The sequence below is a fragment of the Ostrea edulis genome, chromosome 7 (genome assembly GCF_947568905.1).
Source record: "Ostrea edulis chromosome 7, xbOstEdul1.1, whole genome shotgun sequence".
Classification (NCBI taxonomy): domain Eukaryota; kingdom Metazoa; phylum Mollusca; class Bivalvia; order Ostreida; family Ostreidae; genus Ostrea; species Ostrea edulis.
The window spans coordinates 67,918,505-67,936,843 of NC_079170.1; the positions used below are offsets into that span (position 1 = coordinate 67,918,505).

Below are 18,339 nucleotides of genomic sequence, written 5' to 3' on the forward strand. Positions count from 1 at the left end.
TGTCAGTTTAAAATATTCAAAAAAGCTTATTTCAAAATCAATAAGTGAGAAGCCAATGTAATAAAAAGAATCTTAAAAAAATATTTAATACACTATAGATCTGGTCTCACTAACAGGAACCTTTGTGTTAAGTTTATGAAAAATTATAGTACAATTTCTTTGTAACTGAGTTGAACACAAAATGAAATAGAAGAATGCAAGACAATCATGATGAAAACTATGTCCTTTCACTTACAGCTTACATCCTGTGTATTTGTCGTTATTGATTATTAATCTGAATGAGTTTATCTGTTCAGATTTTTTTTTATGTCACTAGCCTAAGTATACAGTGTAAGTATGCTGGAGAAAAATCTGTCCTGGCCTTTTGTATGACTTTTCCTTCAGAATTCACTTCTTCTTGCCAAAGCTGCAGAGAAAATTATTTACTTTCTTTTTTATGGTCTCCCAATTTCGTAGGTGAATACATCCTTCATTTTGTCCTGCTGAATTCAATTGCTCTTTGGCACTCCGCTCTACTTGGGCAAGTTTTCTTTTTACCATCAAAGTATTCCTCAAAATATTTTCTCATTTCTTCTTCTTCCTCTTTAGTCCATGCCTTTCTTGTACCTAAATGGTAATGATATTTTAAATGCATTTAAGTTTTTTTTTAAAATGACAACATTCGCTTACAATGTACATGTACTTCATTTAAAATCTCCATGAATCTTTTTCCACCAGTAAATTTAATCTGAACTAATCTGCAATTTGGCACTTGGCCAACAGAATACTCAATGCATCTTGACATGAGCAGCAAGAAAATATATAGTTAGGGGTGGGGATTAAAGTTTTTTTTTCAAGATATTTGACCAATTAAATAATTAGGTTGTAGGGGATGACCCCGGGGTACTTGCCGGACATAAGAATCAATGCATCTTGACATGAGCAGTAAGAATATATATGGTTTAGGGGTGGCAACTCAGTTCTAATTCAATCATTGTACACATGGCACAAGGAATGTGTTGTTAACATGTACATGTTGACTTGACTTACTCCCTTTATTTGTTAATTTGTAACTATTATCCAGGTAATATAAAATATTTAGATATTTACTTGATTATTTTTTTCCTATTCGACTTTTAATCATACAGGTGTGTCTTTAAAAAAAATTACGATAATATGATGATCTATGAAAAAGAATTATTTCAAATTATAATCACCATAATCTTTTAAGCACGTTTATGAATTATAAATGTTTTGTTTTCCACTATAGTCACTTTATAATTTATTAGCAATTTGTTCATGTTTATTTCATTTCAATCGTTCGTAAACATTTAGAGTAAACATACAAACAATAATCGTATTTATTTATTTATTATTGTTACTAGTATTATCTTTGCGAAATTATACAAGAATATATCTGTTTAATGTGTTTAATGCATTGGAATTTGTGTTTTGAACTTTCTATGCCTTGATTTGTTTTAAATAGCCTTGATCAATTGAAACATTTATGTACCATACATAATATAGTTTGAAGGAGAAGCCTTTATCATCAATTCACAGGTATAGGTAATCATCCACCTGTTACAGGAATATTTGGGTGGAAAGGGTAATGGAAAAATAAAATTAGAATTTTTTTTATCTCAAATTGTGACCATGCCCCTTTAATATTAAACTATGCCAAAACATCATGTTAGCGAAATATATCCTATCTACTGGCCTCTCCTGGTATTCATTCGAAATTTACTGTAACAAGTATGTGGTTTTTATGTCTATTTTTTATTTGTTTTTATCTATTTTTTATTCAAAAGTGTACAATACCAATTAAAAGCACAATACAATTTTTAACGCATACATTATCATACATTAAAGTTTCTTGTATATTTTTCTTTCTTCAAATGATCCATCAACTACTTTATTTACAGTGATTACTTATGAGAGATGAATACACAATGGGGATTAACTCTTTTCAAAGTTGAGTAAAAATCATAAGAATTTAAAGTCCAAAGGCCACATTTCTGCTGAGAGAAGATGAGTATATGTGTAAACTCTGTAAGTTATCAATACAAGACCATGTACTAAAAATCAACTCAATATCTGTGATCAAAAATATTTTTAATTTTTTATTTTGTCTTGGGGGGGTATGGTTGATAACACATCCAATAGCTATAAAAAATTTAAATACAAAAACCCCTGACCCAGCGTAGGGGTCATGAATTTTGCGATTTTCCTTACTTATCCTAACCTTGCACTCAGTTTGCCCGCTAGATGTCCTGTGGTAAAGAAGTTTTTAAAGCATTAATGCATTTTCCCTAGATGACCTATATATCCCAGACCCAGAACCCCCCATCCTGGGGCCACGAATTTCACAATTTTGGTAAAGGCACCTTTGTTCATCATAACCATGTACTAAGTTTGTCGGCTAGATGCCCAGTAGTAGGGGAGGTGATTTTTAGAGCCCCGCCTTAACACTAGAAACCCTGACCAAGGGTTGATCCATGAATTTCACAATTTTAGTATAGGCTTCAATGCTCACCCTAACCATGCACTCAGTTTGCCTGCAAGATGCCCAGTAGTAGAGAATGTTTGCAGAATTAATGCATTTCACTATATGATCAATAGAGCCCTGCTCAAACACCAGAACCCCTGACCCTGGGGCCATGAATTTCACAATTTGGGTAGAGGCACCATTGCTCATCATATCCATGTACTTAGTTTGTCTGCTTGATGCCCAGTGGTAGAGGAGATGATTTTTAAAGAATTGTATGACCAATAGAGCCCACCCTAACACCAGAACCCATAGACCATTTTCATTTCATTGGTGTTCCGAAGACCCCCACCTATCCTGGGGGCTTAACTTGCATATCATTTACTCAAGAATATTACATGTTATTACTATATACTCTGTCTGCTAGAAAGCAAGTAATAGTAAAGTTTTGAAAAATTAATGCATTTCACCAAATGACCAATAAAGCCCTGCCCTAGCACCAGAGCCTTTGATCCTGGGGTCATGAAATTTACAATTTTGATATACGCTCCCCTGCCCATCATTATTACATACTCAGTTTGACTACTTGATGCCCAAGAGTATATAAGAAGACTTTTAAAAATTGCATTAATTTTTACAGTTTTTACCCAGAATTTAAAGCCATAGGGGTGTGTGGTCATAAAATTTGCGTTCCCTTTCCCATGCAGATGCTACATACCAAATTTGGAGATTGGCTAAGCAGTATTTGAGAAGAAGTTAATAGTGTTTAAATGTTAACGCACAATGACAGAAGACGAATGATTGAATAGGTCATCTGAGTAATTCTCTTCTCAATTATACGACTTACTCTTCTTAGGTTTCTTTCTCGTTACTAATACATCTTCTTCAATGTTCAACGTGTTTAGTGCCATGTCATCAAGAGCTAGACCTGTATCTGGTAAAAAAAAAATAATATAAATAAATGCTTAAACCTGCTCTCAGAGAATTGCAGCCTTGAGGTGACTTAAAAAATATATTTCAAATCTTCCTAGTACCTTCTACTGAAGGAGCTTCTTCTTCTCTATGGGCTTCTCCTTCTCTGAGGGCAATGTCTTCATTATCAATAATGTCTGAAAAAGAAGGATTGAAAATTACAGAAACAGCAATATCAAAATTTTAATTGAGACTAAATGAATACCCTCGCAAGCGCGGGAAATCACACTGTTCAGTTGTTAAGAAATTTAATCACTGACCATTTTGGCCCCACCCTAATACCAAAACCCCATCCCCTGGGATCATCAAATTTACAATTTTGGTAAAGGGCTACCTGGTCATTCTAAATACATGTATCTGTTTAGCTTCAATTTAGTATCAATAGCATTAAAGAAGATGTCTTCTTTTAAAATTCTTTTTACACATAAATACTATATATCAAGTTTGGCCCCACCCTGGAGTCAGAATCTCTACCCCGGGGATCTTGAAATTTACAATTTTGGTAGAAGCCTTCCTGCTCTACATCACTATGCATTTAGTTTTTCTTATACATGTGCGGTTCTAGAGAAGAAGATTTTTGAAAACTGGTCACTTATTGGCAGTTTTTGCCCCACCCCTAACGCCCCAGGAGTATAGGAGTCCTGAAATTTACAATTTATCTCTGCTTTGTCCCAAAGATGCTTCATACCAAATTTGAAAAGAATTGGAATGTTAGTTATCAAGAAGTTAAAAATGTTCAATTGTTAACACACGAGGGAGGACACAGACCAATTGCAAATCTAATAATTTTAATCCAATACATTTTGGGGGGGGGTGAACATGTTAGGATGATGGAAAACAGAAACTACATCGTCCTAAGTGAGCGTAGCGAGCCAAAAAAAAGAAAAGAAAAGAAAATTAATTTTCGACAAATTTATTGGAATTTATAGGGCTAATATAGGGAATATGCCATTTTCATGCAAAGATATAGGGATTATAGGAGGTTATCAAATATATAGGGATTTTATAGGAAATATAGGGCCGCTTGAAGGCCTGGCTACTTGAGCATCTTCTGGAAATTTCCATCAAAACTAAAATCGCAGATTGAAGAAACGAATTGCATGTTGCATTTTATCTAATTAACAATTATCACATCCTAATTCCTATATATACTTTAAATCAATTTCCTATTAATATATTGACTATTAACGGATTTATTTAATACTATGTTATTTTTTGCTGCCATTTTCATAAAAACTCCTAATGACGTAGATCCGCCAAAACGTGCTATTTCGGGTTAGTTTATCGTAAATGAAAGTAGGTTTTAAATTAATTTCACAATAATTGCTGATCAGTAAAAATCAATTATAGTTTACGGACATCATCTCAAATGTGATGCAATATTAAAGGTGCAAGCAGTAACTCTGGTGCAAGCATTTCGTAGTTTATTAAAAAAAAATTCATTTATAAGTATAGATAATAATCAGTTTTGCTTAATTCCCACAGAAAAGTCTACAAGGTACTTGCCTTCAAAAGTAATATCTTTTAAACTTTTCCCATGGAACTTCCCAACTACATTACATTCCTGCATAACCATAAGTTTGGCAATTTCGAGTCTTTCTATTAGATCTGATGTGCTGCGATAATGTAGTTCACGAACTTGCATTGTGTGTCCCATGTGTCTACACAAGTACTTAAGTTCATGATCCTTGAGCCTAATAACCTAATAATGACAAAGTACAATACAATTTTAAAATGATCATCATTTTAAAACAACAAATTACCACAAAATGCAACTTAAGCTTCTTACCACCAGGACATTGCAAGAGTTAACTGTGTCGATTATAAAGATTACAAGCTAAAAGTGTCTATCAATAAGTAGGAAATAGGTAGTCTACAAATAAAGAGTTAAATGTGTCCATCTATTATACGGTAAGATTAGGAGCTGTAAGTGTCCATCAGTTAGGAGGATTGTGTCCCTGAATTGCTACATGTAACTGTAACAAGAGGCCCATGGGCCACATCGCTCACCTGAGTCACCTTGGTCCATATTTAAAGATTTTCCCTACATATTCGCATGTAAAACTTTGATCCCTATTATGGCCCCAACCTACAATCTTGAATCTGTACTATGTCAGAAAGCTTTCATGTAAATGTAAAATTTTCTGGCCCAGTGGTTCTTGAGAAGATTTTTAAAGATTTTCATTATATATTTGTATGTAAAACTTTGATCCCCTATTGTGGCCCCACCCTACCTCCGGGGGCCGTGATGTTAACAAACTTGAATCTGCACTATGTCAGGAAGCTTTTAAGTAAACGTAAACTTCTCTGGCCCAATGTTTTAAAGACTCCCCCTATATATTTCGATGTAAAACTTTGATCCCCTATTGTGGCCCAACCCTACCCCTGGGGGCCATGGTTTTAACAAATTTGAATCTGCATCATATCAGGAAGCTTTCATGTAAATGTAAACTTTTCTGGCTCATTGGTTCTTGAGAAGAAGATTTTAAAGATTTTCCCTATATATTCCCATGTAAATCTTTGATCCAGTGTTGTGGCCCCACCCTACCCTTGGGGGCCATGGTTTTAACAAACGTAAATCTGCACTATGTCAGGAAGCTTTCATGTAAATATAAACTCTTCTGGTCCAAGTTTTAAACGCGACCTTTCAAGTATGAATAAACATACAAATTCTGGCCAATTAGATTCGAGCTTCCATACACAAGTCTAAAAGAAGTTCTACGGCTTCACCTCTTAAAAGTATGATGCCCTACTGTCTGTTTTATGTTGATTGAAGTTTTTCTTGCTAAAATTGTGCATCAAGTCCGTTCAATAGGCCATTCTTTCATGCGAACAACAAAAACAAACTACCATCGACACGTTTCTAGATAGCATGCACCTCGCCTGGATTTGTTTACTACACGAAACACCTCGGGCTTTTATGTCAGTCTGTGAAAAAGAAACACGTCCGAACTACCAGCCAAGATTTCGGCAGCAGCAATCTTATTGGTTAATTGAAAGGTCGCTCTGAGGTGACCCTGTACGGAATGTTGTTAGATCCTCACAGCAACATATTAAAAATATGGGAGCGTAAAGGATTTAATTTTAATTAAATTGATTGATTTCAGCTCTTTCAAGAACTAGTTTATTAATATCCTCAATCAAAATGAATTGCATTTAAACATGTTTTATGACATCTTACCAGTATTTGCAAAGAGAAAAGGATTTCCCTCTTTTATACCAGCCTGTTTGCGTACTTCATTTGCAAGATATTGCATGCTAGGGATGACCTCCTTCGGACATATGACTGGTACTCTGGTCCCATTCTGACAAAAAGAGACAAACTATTTAATTTTTCTGAATCACGGAAAATTGGCTACATCTTCTCACTAAAAAGCTCAATAAAGTTGTATGGTATTCACTACATAGGTCAATATCACTTGCCAGAGACACAATAAAATGAAAACCTAAACATTTCACTAAAAAATGATTTCTTGTTTTCAATTCTTTTTAAATTCTTTGAAATGGTATTAAAATTCAAACTAAAATTAACAAGCGGAGGATCCCCTCGCAACAGGAAATGTTTTTCCAATGTGTTGCAATATACACACTTACAGAGTTAGCTCACCTTTCACCAGATATACTGTAAAATTTGGTCTTTCCTTGAATGTCAATACATTGAGCAAAGTTAACTGGTTCATATATTGTTTTGTATTGTTAACTTGCACATAAGATTTAAGTTGTATCAACTGGATAATATTGGATATATTGAGAAAAAATTCACCGATAACTTTGGAAATGAATTGGATTTGACTTACTACAATGCTTAAGAAGTACGCACAGTTTGATGATTCTAGGTAGTAAAGCTTTCTTTCAATCATACTCACAAGTTTTTGTACACTAGTATACCCACACACTTTCATACACATAGCGATGCTATATCCACTTCTCAACAAGTTGCAAAAAGAGATAATAAGACTTGCAGTACTGCCAAATACTTTAAAATATCCCACTTGGCATTTAGCTAGTTATAATGATTTAACATTATCACAGTAACACAGGTTTCAGGTTGTGAATCTAAATACTTACATGTACTTGTATCTTAACAAATATTAAATATATTGTCTCTAAGATGCTCACCTTTCCACGGATTTCAACTAACTCTTGATTTTCTAGCATTTCCTTTTCCAATTTTGTTAACTTTTCTCTGAGAGAAAGATCGGTTTCTGTGACTCCTTTTGATCTATTTATGTAACACTGCAGGCTAAAAAGAGAAACAAAAAATTTTGCATGTAGTCTACCAACCTTACCTGTACAGTAACATATAATGCTCTTGCAAGATGGAGCCATAAAAATAAGATTGACATCATAGACTTAAAAGCCTAATTTTTTGTTAAAAACAGAAATTCAATTATATGGAACTTGTCTTACCTCAGAGCTTCTAGTTCTCCTGGTCTCCTGCGGTTGTATAACAGAAGACGTGCTTCCACTAACATGACAATGCGTCTGAACATCAAGCCACTGACAGCAGTGTAAGTTAAATCTAGAGATTCCAAGTTTTCCACTTGGTAAGAAGATAACTTGACTATGTCTTCAGGGTGAGGGAGCTCTTTTTTCCTATTAAACATTCGCTCTGACAAAGTAGATCTTGCAATCTTGTTAACTTTGAAACTCCATTCCTTACTCATGGGAAACATGAATTCTTCTCCCTCTTTCTTCATTACTTTGTCTTGTGTTTTAATGGAAATTCCTACTTTTAAAGATGCCATTCTCATGAGATCGAAACCTGTTTTGACAGCTGTGCTTGGATGCTGGAGTTCACCATCTTCATTATCATTGCAAATTTGAAGCGCTATTTCTACTACTTTGTCAAAGTTGCCTGGACTGAACATTTCACTCATTGAAATGTCCATTCTTTCCACTGAATTTCTGAATGCCAATAGGAGGCGGGCTGCCAACCTCATGTGAAAACTTGCGTAGTATTTTCTTTTTCTTTTATTGTCATTGTTTTTCATAAACCAAACATCTCCTAATAGTGGATCGGCCATACAAATCTCTGCAATTTTGTCCTTTTTCATTGAAGGGAACACTTCTTTAACAATCCTTTTGGACCCTGTAGGTTTTACTTTCCCCGTTATGATTCCTACTTGTATCATTGTGTAACCTTTGTGGTAGTCTTCACTTCTCACTGGGCATGTTATGAAGGTGATCACCCACGTTTCGTAGCAATTTCATATCTGAAGTCAGCCTTCTCTCCAACTCTTTAATTTCCTCCTGATTCGTGTCCTTCATCTTACAGTCTCTCAGCTCTTTAATGGCTTTCACCTTGTCATGGTTTAAATGTCTACGTTCAAGATGACTTTGTATGTTGGTGAATATTTCATGACAGTAAAAACATGCATGCACACAATCATATACCCTATTGTGCTTGGAGTTTGCATTCTCCTTTTTTAATCCCTTAATGAAAACATTTGGAAACTTTTTATCAAACAGACAATCATTTTCGTCAAGTTCTCTCTTGCATGGTGGGTTGTCCAAGTTTAAATAACCATCTTCTGATGTAGTGATTTTCTTTTCCAAAACGGATACACAATCAGACCCTCTCTTGCCTGGTTGGTCATCTGATCCAATACAGTTCTTATCCAATCCTGAAGCACTGTCTGAAAAGTTGTCTATATTCAAATATCCATCATCTGTTCTAGTAATGTTCTTTTTTAATCCTGCAACATGATTCTGTGACTTTACGACTTTTTCAACATTTTCAACATCAGTGATTGAGTCACTGTCACTTCCATCAGTTCCTTCGCTTTCTACAATATAGTCAGGATCATTGAAATCATCAAAATCCTCAAAGTCGCTGTCGCCCTTCAACTGCTGACCTCCGTAAATTTCTAAAAGATCTCTGTCACTCTCTGGACAATTTTGCTGACACCCGTCTAGCTCTGGACAGTCTCGGTAACTCTCTGTACATTTCTGCTGACCTCCCTCTTGTTCTGGACTGTCTCGGTCACTCTCTAGATGCTTCTGCTGACATCCATCAATTTCTGGACAGTCTCGGTCACTCTCTGGACAGTTCTGTTGACATCCGTCTAGTTCTGGACAGTCTTCGTCACTCTCTTGACAGTTCTGTTGACCTCCATCTAGTTCTGGACAGTCTCCGTCATTCTCTGGACCGTTCTGCTGACACCCGTCTAGTTCTGGACAGTCTCAGTCACTCTCTGGACAGTTCTACTTACCTCCGTCTAGTTTTGGACAGTCTCGGTCACTCTTTGGACCGTTCTGTTGACCTCCGTCTAGTTCTGGACAGTCTCAGTCACTCTCTGGACAGTTCTGCTGACCTCCCTCTTGTTCTGCACAGTCTCAGTCACTCTCTGGACAGTTCTGCTGACCTCCCTCTTGTTCTGCACAGTCTCAGTCACTCTCTGGACAGTTCTGTTGACATCCGTCTAGTTCTGGACAGTCTCCGTCACTCTCTTGACAGTTCTGTTGACCTCCATCTAGTTCTGGACAGTCTCGGTCACTCTCTGGACAGTTGTGTTGACTTCAGTCTAGTTCTGAACAGTCTCCGTCACTCTCTGGACGTTTCTGCTGACATCCATCCATTTCTGGACAATCTCGGTCACTCTCTGGACAGTTCTGTTGACCTTCGTTACTTTCTGGACAGTCTCTATTACTCTCTGGGCAGTTCTCCTGCTGACCACCAATTATATAACTCATCTGCTGATCTGCATACTCGATCCAATGCTCCTTATCATAATTTGAAAATATTAAAATTAATCCTCAGAAGGATTTGTAGGTTCAACTTAAACTTTTGTAGACAATAAATGTATGAGAAACTCAAATGCTGCACCTTTTTCTTACATTGTGACCTTTATTAATCCTTCTTTTCTTTGGTCTTTGAGCCTTTGCATGGCTAATCTGGTAATTCTCTTTTAGTGGAGTGTCATCAATACTCTCTGAACAGATACTCTTCTTCTGACCTTCCGATTTTAATCCACTGCTCCTAATTATTATTTGAAAATACTTAAACTCATCCGCAGAAGGATTTTTCGTTTCAACTTGCTTTTAAACAAAATAATGTGTAAAAACTCTGCATCTTTTTCTTACCTTGTGTATCCTCCTTTTCTTTGGTCTTTGAGCTTCTGCAGGTGCATGGCTATTTTGGTTATTCTTTTTTAGTGGAGTGTCATCAATACTCTCTGAACAGATACTCTTCTTCTGACCTTCAGACTTCATCCACTGCTCCTAATTATTATTTGAAAATACTCAAATTCATCCTTCGAAGGATTTCTTGTTCTTTTTTTTAGACAATAAATGTACAAAAACTTTTCCTCTGTTTCTTAACTCTGTATCTTTTTTTTTTACCTTGCGACCTTTGTGTATCCATTTTTTCTCCGGTCTTTGAGCTTCTGCAGGTGCATGACTATTTTGGTTATTCTCTTTTAGTGGAGTGTCATCAATACTCTCTGAACAGATACTCTTCTTCTGACCTTCAGACTCCATCCACTGCTCCTAATTATTATTTGAAAATACTGTACTAAAATTCATCCTCAGAAAGATTTCTTAGTAAACTTAAATTCTTTTTCGACAAAAAATGTATAAGAAATTTTCTTCTATTTCTTAACTCTGTGTCTTTTTCTCACCTCGTGACCTTTGTGTATCCTCCTTTTTTTGGTCTCTGAACTTCTGCATTGCTCTTTTGGTTATTCTCATATAGTGGAGTGTCATTAATGAGTAGGCAATCATCCGGAAAAGTAAACACCTAAAATGTTACTCCCAAATTTTGAATGATTAAAATAAATTTCATTTGTTAGACAATATACATTTATTGCATGAATATTCGGGAGATATGAAGATTTATTCCCCCAAGAAAAATTTTATTTCCCAAGGGCATCGCTCTAAGGAAATATGATTTTTCTGGGGGAATAAATCTTCATATCTCCCAAATATTCATGCAATAAATTGTTTATCATACTTAAACAACATACCGCTATAGTAAAAACATTGAGTTCTAACAGTTTCAACTTTGCCAACTCTAATAAAGCAAAACTGTACATGTTCCTTTCTATGTTGATTTTTTATTTTTTTATTTCTTTAATCATTCAAATTATATATTAGAGTTGAATTAGTTTTCTGATATAAGATGAATTAGAACATTTATACACTTTATATATCAATTAAAATAAAAAATAAAATGTTGCTATGGTATCTAGGTGTTTTTGCAAAGTTATAGTAGTCTTTCCCAGCTGAGCTGTAATTGAAAATATAAGAAAAGTGGATATATGAGCAAAATTAAAACCTGTACTACCCACGGTTTCAATGGTAGGGGAGTGTCACAGCCAATTGTGCCTCATGTGAATTTCATGTGAAGAGAGCAATTACATGATTTTCACATGAAATACACTTCACATGAATTTTATATGAAATTTTTTCGCATGAATTTCACATGATTTTTTTGTGTGCAAGATATCACAAAATCATATTTACATATATATGTAAACATGAAAATCACTTCATGTGAATTTCGCATGAAACGTTCTCACGTAAAATTCATGTGAGTGCTCTTTTCACACGAATTTCACATGGAATTCATGCGAGGCAGAATTACTTGTGAACAAGCATTAGAAAGTATTAAGAGTTAATAGCAATGATTGTTATGAGGTATCATTAGCATGCTTGAGTTAATATATGTCACATTCTTTAATTTTCAAGAAAAGAAAATCCACATTTAGGTATAGGACTGGGACAATTATATAAATAATGTAAACCAACTTTATTAGTAACAAAGTAATTTTGGGGACCACAAGCATCAAAGTAGTCCGGGACCACAAATTTACGATTTAGGTTTCATGATGTTTATTCATTGTGCATTTATGTTTACTTGCAAAAGTTGTCTGTCCACGACTACTAATATTCATGCCAAAGAGGTCTCGCATTGTTGCAAATATTTTTTGCACACACTAATAAAAGTTGGTTTAAACTTATCTCAATAGGCATATCAATACCATTCAATGAAATATCATTTTTGAAAATCAACTTAGATGGCATTTATGAAAGGTGAAGATAACGAACAGCGACCGACCCCATAACTCCTATAAGCAATACAAAATAGAGAGTTGGGCAAACACGGACCCCTGGACACACCAGAGGTGGGATCAGGTGTCTAGGAGGAGTAAGCATCCCCCGTCGACCGGTCACACCCGCCGTGAGCCCTATCTCTTGATCAGGTAAATTGAGTTATCCGCAGTCAAAATCAGTGTGCCAAGAACGGTCTAACAATCAGTATGAAACACGCCAGACAGCATTTGACCCAATGATAGGTTGCATTGGCAAACCAGATCATTACAACGACCATAGAACTCGCGAAATGATTACTTTAAACAAGACTGTTGAAACCCCTGACCATCAACTTCTTTGTCAGTAGTCTGCCTCGATTTAAAAACTGCCTCCTAATTAATGGACAACCTTAACTCCTAAAGAATGGACTATTTTTCTTCCTCATAATTGATGGACAATCTTACCTCCCAAAGTATGGATTGTTTAACTGCCTCCTAATTAGTTGACAAACTTAACTCCTAAAGAATGGACTATTTTTCTTCCTCATAATTGATGGACAATCTTAGCTCCCAAAGTATGGACTATTTAACTGCCTCCTAATTAGTGGACGAACTTAATTCCTAAAGAATGGACTATTTTTCTTCCTCATAATTGATGGACAATCTTAGCTCCCAAAGTATGGACTATTTAACTGTCTCCTAATTAATGGACAATTTTCACTCTCAAGTACAGATTTTTCGTTTGCCTCTTAATCGCTGGACAACCTTTGTGCCCAAAGTATGGACTATTTAACTGCCTTCTAACTGGTAGACAATCTTATATCTTAAAGAATTGACTATTTATCTGCCTCCTAATTGATTAAAAATCTTAGATCTCAGAGTCTGGACTTATTGGACTTTTTATCTGTCTCATAATTGATGGACAATCTTAGCTCAAAGTATGGATTATTTACTGCCTCTTTATAATAACATAATGTACCTTGTAACCTCTCTGTTTTCCTTCCTCTTAGGTGCATGTCCCTTCTTAAGTGCACCATCCTGACTTTCTACAAAAAATAATCTAAACATCTGTAGACATTGAAAATACAACTGAATGGATGCATAAAAATAAAGCTATGAAACTGCTAATAACTAAAGTGCTCAAGATTGTCCGATCTTCTGCCCACTGAATTGTTAAGTGCTGTTATCTTCCTAAAAGGTGTTGCCAGTTTTTTTATACATATAAATTAAAATTAAAAGAAATTTTACTATAGTATCAAGTTATTTTGTTTAAAGTTATAGAATTTTTAGCCAGCCGAATTGTAATGGAAAATATAGGAAAAGAGAAGACTTGTGTACAAAACTTTTAAATGGCAGACTAAAGTGTCAGACTCGCGAACTTTAAACATCAAGGATACGGGTTCTCTGTTATATCACTTAGCAAAACTCACTGATGATTAGCAACATGCAATAGTAACACTATTAGACTACCATAAAAGCTGAAATATATGCCATTCACAAATAATTCTTGGATTTAAGAGTTATCAAATTTTGATGAGGAGTGACATTAATTTATTATCATTTGATTTAAAGATACTTTTTTCTTTAAAACTGACAAAAAGTCATCCAAAGCCCAACAGTGCTGCTCGAACAGCTAACAGACACCATTAATCTTAACCTTGGATTGAATGATCCCAAAATCTGTAGATGTCTTCCTTCAACACTTTTCTACCTATGAAATCATGACCAGATGACCATACCCATTGCACTTTTGCTCTATATTCCTTGTAACTACCAGATGTGTTTGTAACTCCATAGATGCAAGTCAAAATGAACAGCAATAGCTCTGATGGCATATTGACAATGATGCACTACTGCGTATCATAGAATAAGCCAGCAGAGTAATAGCAGTTTATAATGCCATGGTCAAAAAAAAAGAAAAAAGAAAAAATTATATCGCTTTATCACTTGTATCAACGTGTTTCAAAATAGTATTGCTTAAAATACTAGATGATTTTACAACAATTAACACTCATGATCAGCTTAGACAAGAAGTCTAGTGTACAATGACTGTTTAAATTTACCGTCCGGATCTGGAACGCAGAATTCCAGATAAACAAGACAAAATATCGTTTAAAAATTCCATTCCCAAATAAAATAGACCGGAAACTGAAGCATCCAGATAAATGGCATCCAGATATCTGAAGCCCAACTGTATAGCTTAAGGGAATGTATCTAAACAATTTCAAGATTTTCATATCATTGGTATAAGGATCATCCAGATGACCCCCCTTCAGGAGACTATGGCTACATATCAATTGCATATCATTTACTTTAAAAATTGCTTGTTATTACTAATATATACTCAGATTGTTTGCTATAGGCCTGGTAATAGAGAAGAAGATTTTGTAAAGAATTGATGCATTTTCCCTTTCTGACCAATAAAGCCATGCCCTAGCAACAGAACCCCTGACCTGGGGTAATGAAATTTACAATTTTTGGTAGAGGCCCCCTTGCGAATCATTACTATGTACTTTGTTTGCTACATGCCTTAGAGTAGAGAAGAAGATTTTTATAAAATGCATAAATTTTTACAGTTTTTACCCAAACTTTAAGGTCCCTTATGGGTGGGGGTCATGAAATTTATAATTTATGTTCCCCTCACCCTACAGGTGCTAAATACCAAATTTGGTCAAGATTGGCTCAATAATATTTGAGAAGAAGTTGAAAATGATCAAATGTTAATAGACGACAGGAACAAACACGGATCGCAAAAGGTCACATGGGTGATTCAGATGACTTAAATTGCTAAAAAGTGTTGCCAGATTAACTGACATGATGGCTAATAAAAAGCACCAATAAAAGAGATGCGAGCCTAAAAAAGATCATCTGGTTATTTTGATTACCTTTAGTCCACTTTAGGTCGTCCAAAAAACACTGTAGGGTCTTTTTCTTTCTTGCAAGACAACCTGAAAATCATAATTGTAGACGAGCATCAAAAATTAGGCCAGGCGTGTTGTTCATCTTGGAGGTATTTACGTTAACAATTACATTGACATCCTTTTGTATCTTGTCCATTTCAGTAGAAATAAACATGTTTCCAATACTGCCCCAGATTTGCACATGGGCATGGACCTTTTACCCAGTCATTTTAGTAAAGGGCCCATTGATGAGTATAATTATGTAAAAAAAAAATTGTCTTGCAAGTCTTATCCGGTTTCCGATTAATCAAAATATTAAATTATACAGATGTCTATTATACTGAGATGTTAGGAATATAAAACATAATATTTTTCTTTTCATTTTACAATTGTACAACTTGGCATAGAAATAGTTTACCGAGTTTGAAATCTAGTTGGGACTATATTTTCAGTGGAACAGTGGTGTATGAAAATATAACTCTTTTTTTTTGCTAATGTACCGATAAATAAATTAGGGATGGTTGGGGAACCGGAAACACACTATTTATTTATTCAGGCCTAATCAATGAATGTTTTAAAATTAGTCAAGGCCACCTTTAAAAAATTGTTTGTTTGCCCTCTCCTGACCGACTGACAAAAAAGTACCTGACTCGAGATATTTTTATTAACAATTAATGTAAGCATAATTTTTTTTGTTGAAATCCAGTTGTTTGCACACCTTTTTTCTATTTAATTTTGGCACAAATTTTGAAAAAAAAAATAAAAATTTCCCTACCTACCGACCCAAAGATTAAACACCGAGTCGGGAGTGGGCAAACCAACAAGTTGGTAGGCTCGACTAGTAAAGAAAATAGATCCACATAGTTTGTAGGGCTGAAACGATACGCCCCCGGCCCTTCACGATACGATACATATTGCAATACTAAAGCCACGATTCAATACTTTCAACACAATTTACAGAAGAAACTAATAATAACATTGAAGAAAAATTTAATTACCAAGATTCACAATCATAATTTTAAAAGCAAAATGTTTCCAAACTGCCGAACGGTAAGATGCCTGTTGGCTCTGTAGTTTAAACTGATAAAGATCATTATTATTTTCGTCAGACTCAAGGCAAACAACAGTCTGAACGTTATTGGATGCTATTTTGTCCCTCATGCAGGTTAAAATAATAAGTACAGGCTGAGCCTAATATATTTTACTGAACCCGTTTGTAATAAACATATCGAACTGAAAATCGAGGCAATGAATCGAACATTGAATCGAGCGTTTATATTGAACAGTATCGATATTTCGGTGAATCGTTTCAGCCCTAAATTAGTTTGTGGCAATAAAATAGAAACTAAAGTTTGTATTTGAACTTGACCAAAGTATGAACTTTTCTGCCCAATGTTAAATTCACCATGCATGTAAACAGCTGAGATATAGTTCATGCCAGTTTGGAAAAAAATCTCTAACAAATTATCACCATGACAAAAAAAATGACTTGCTTTTAATTTAGTTTCTTGCCAAAGTTATTGTTAGGCCACATAAAATTAATTTTTAGATTCCCATCATTGCCCGCCCCTCTCAAAATATCCCACCCAGCGCTTTTTATATCAGTTTTAAAATATCGGTTAAGACCACGAGCATGAACCCTGAACAGCATTCTGTTGTCAACAGAAGCAAAAATAAACTAAGAAGAAAAAAGGAAAGAAGCTAAATTGTATGAATCATATACTTTTGGTCTTTTCTTCCCATTCTGTGTTATTTTGAAATAGCTCCACATCATCTCTCTTTAGAGAAAATCTACAGAGTGACAAGTCATATTAATTGCATATTAATTGCAATGTTCATCTTAATTACCATTAATCACAAGTATGAGAAATCCAAATCCAATTAATACTTCAGGGGTTTTCTTTTTAAAATTTATTCGATTATGCATTTTTTTTATCTATTGAAAAACTTTATATAGGTTGGTAAGTTAATAATAAAAAAAATACTAAAAAGCTGATGATATATACTTTATATGCCCCAATCATTTCATGGCAGGACATAATAATTGCGATGGTGCAATGCAATATGCCTGCTGATTTTGCCTGAATCAAGCCAAAACAAAGTACGTTTTAACTTTTTGATAAAAATCGAACTTGGAAACAAGTATTATGTTAATATAATATAGAAATGGTTACAATCTAAAATATTATTTACCATTATTTACTTAATAATCATTCCAAGTACTCTTAAATTCTGCTTGTACTAAATAATGAATACTCACATAGCATCATCTGACAAGCAATAAACTTTTATGTTACAGTCATCCTCAGATAGTAATTTCACTGGCCATCGCATTTGACAGGGCACACCTTTAATTCTTGCCCATCGAAACATTTTCAACCTGAAATAGAATTTTCAAAACATTAGTATTAATGATTTTGCATTGTTCACAGGTTTGAACCTCCTAGCTCTTAGCCAGAGTTCGTTTCCACACAATCCTATTTTATAGATGAGGTCTCAACGTGAAGTTTGTGGTGCAGCATTACCGATTTCATGACAAACTCAAGAAATTTTTTGGAGCATTTTTTCTTCACATCTTGTTTTTCTAGTTTTATTTCAGCGTGATCTTCAGCATATTAAAAAATAAAACGCTACTGCAGGTACCCTTTAAGTAAAAATTATCATAAATATCACCCATGATTTTCAAGGGTTTTTTTTTTCCTTCAGACCCTGTGTAGTTATTTTTTTATGTGCTGTATTAAGCATGCTGTCTAAGTCTACAAACTTAATAGTGAATTTCCCCTTTCGTTTATTAACTTCATTTTCTAAGTGTCCCTACATTTGCAGTCATTATTACAACAACAGTGTGCACATTAGGCCAAAAATAAAAATAGTTGAGTTTCCGCTAACATTCCAGAAAAAAATAGGGTAGGTAGGTAGGAAATATTTTTTTTTTTAATTTTATTTTTCCAAAGTATGTGAAAACATT

At 34.7% G+C, this 18,339-nt stretch overlaps 2 protein-coding genes and 1 pseudogene across 3 annotated transcripts in view; 1 reads left to right on the forward strand and 2 right to left on the reverse strand.

The window, feature by feature from the left end:
• The window catches only part of LOC125656349 (fibrinogen C domain-containing protein 1-like), a 40,538-nt gene that overhangs the window by 12,902 nt on the left and 9,297 nt on the right, over window positions 1–18,339 (forward strand). The window lies entirely within an intron of this gene.
• LOC125656347 (uncharacterized) lies at window positions 6,674–8,579 on the reverse strand (annotated as a pseudogene).
• On the reverse strand, window positions 10,284–11,192 carry LOC125656822 (uncharacterized). 2 transcript variants are annotated; one of them, XM_056145164.1, is made up of 4 exons: window positions 11,059–11,192; window positions 10,781–10,927; window positions 10,523–10,660; window positions 10,284–10,418 (listed from the first exon to the last, which is right to left on the reverse strand). In XM_056145164.1, the coding sequence occupies exons 2-4, from the start codon at window positions 10,916–10,918 to the stop codon at window positions 10,362–10,364; spliced, it is 333 nt and encodes a 110-aa protein (XP_056001139.1). In that variant the 5' UTR covers window positions 10,919–10,927; window positions 11,059–11,192; the 3' UTR covers window positions 10,284–10,361. The 2 variants fall into 2 exon arrangements, with proteins under 2 accessions (XP_056001139.1, XP_056001140.1); XM_056145165.1 differs by lacking the exon at window positions 11,059–11,192 and having other exon boundaries at window positions 10,781–10,990.

What these genes read in the sequence shown, in the direction of transcription:
- LOC125656822 (XM_056145164.1), bottom strand. Translation starts at nt 10,918, where the DNA reads ATGGAGTCTGAAGGTCAGAAGAAGAGTATCTGTTCAGAGAGTATTGAT. An exon ending in GGATACACAAAGGTCGCAAG is followed by an intron (nt 10,661 to 10,780) that starts GTAAAAAAAAAA and finishes AATAATAATTAG; the next exon opens with GAGCAGTGGATGAAGTCTGA. An exon ending in AGAAAAGGAGGATACACAAG is followed by an intron (nt 10,419 to 10,522) that starts GTAAGAAAAAGA and finishes AATAATAATTAG; the next exon opens with GAGCAGTGGATTAAAATCGG.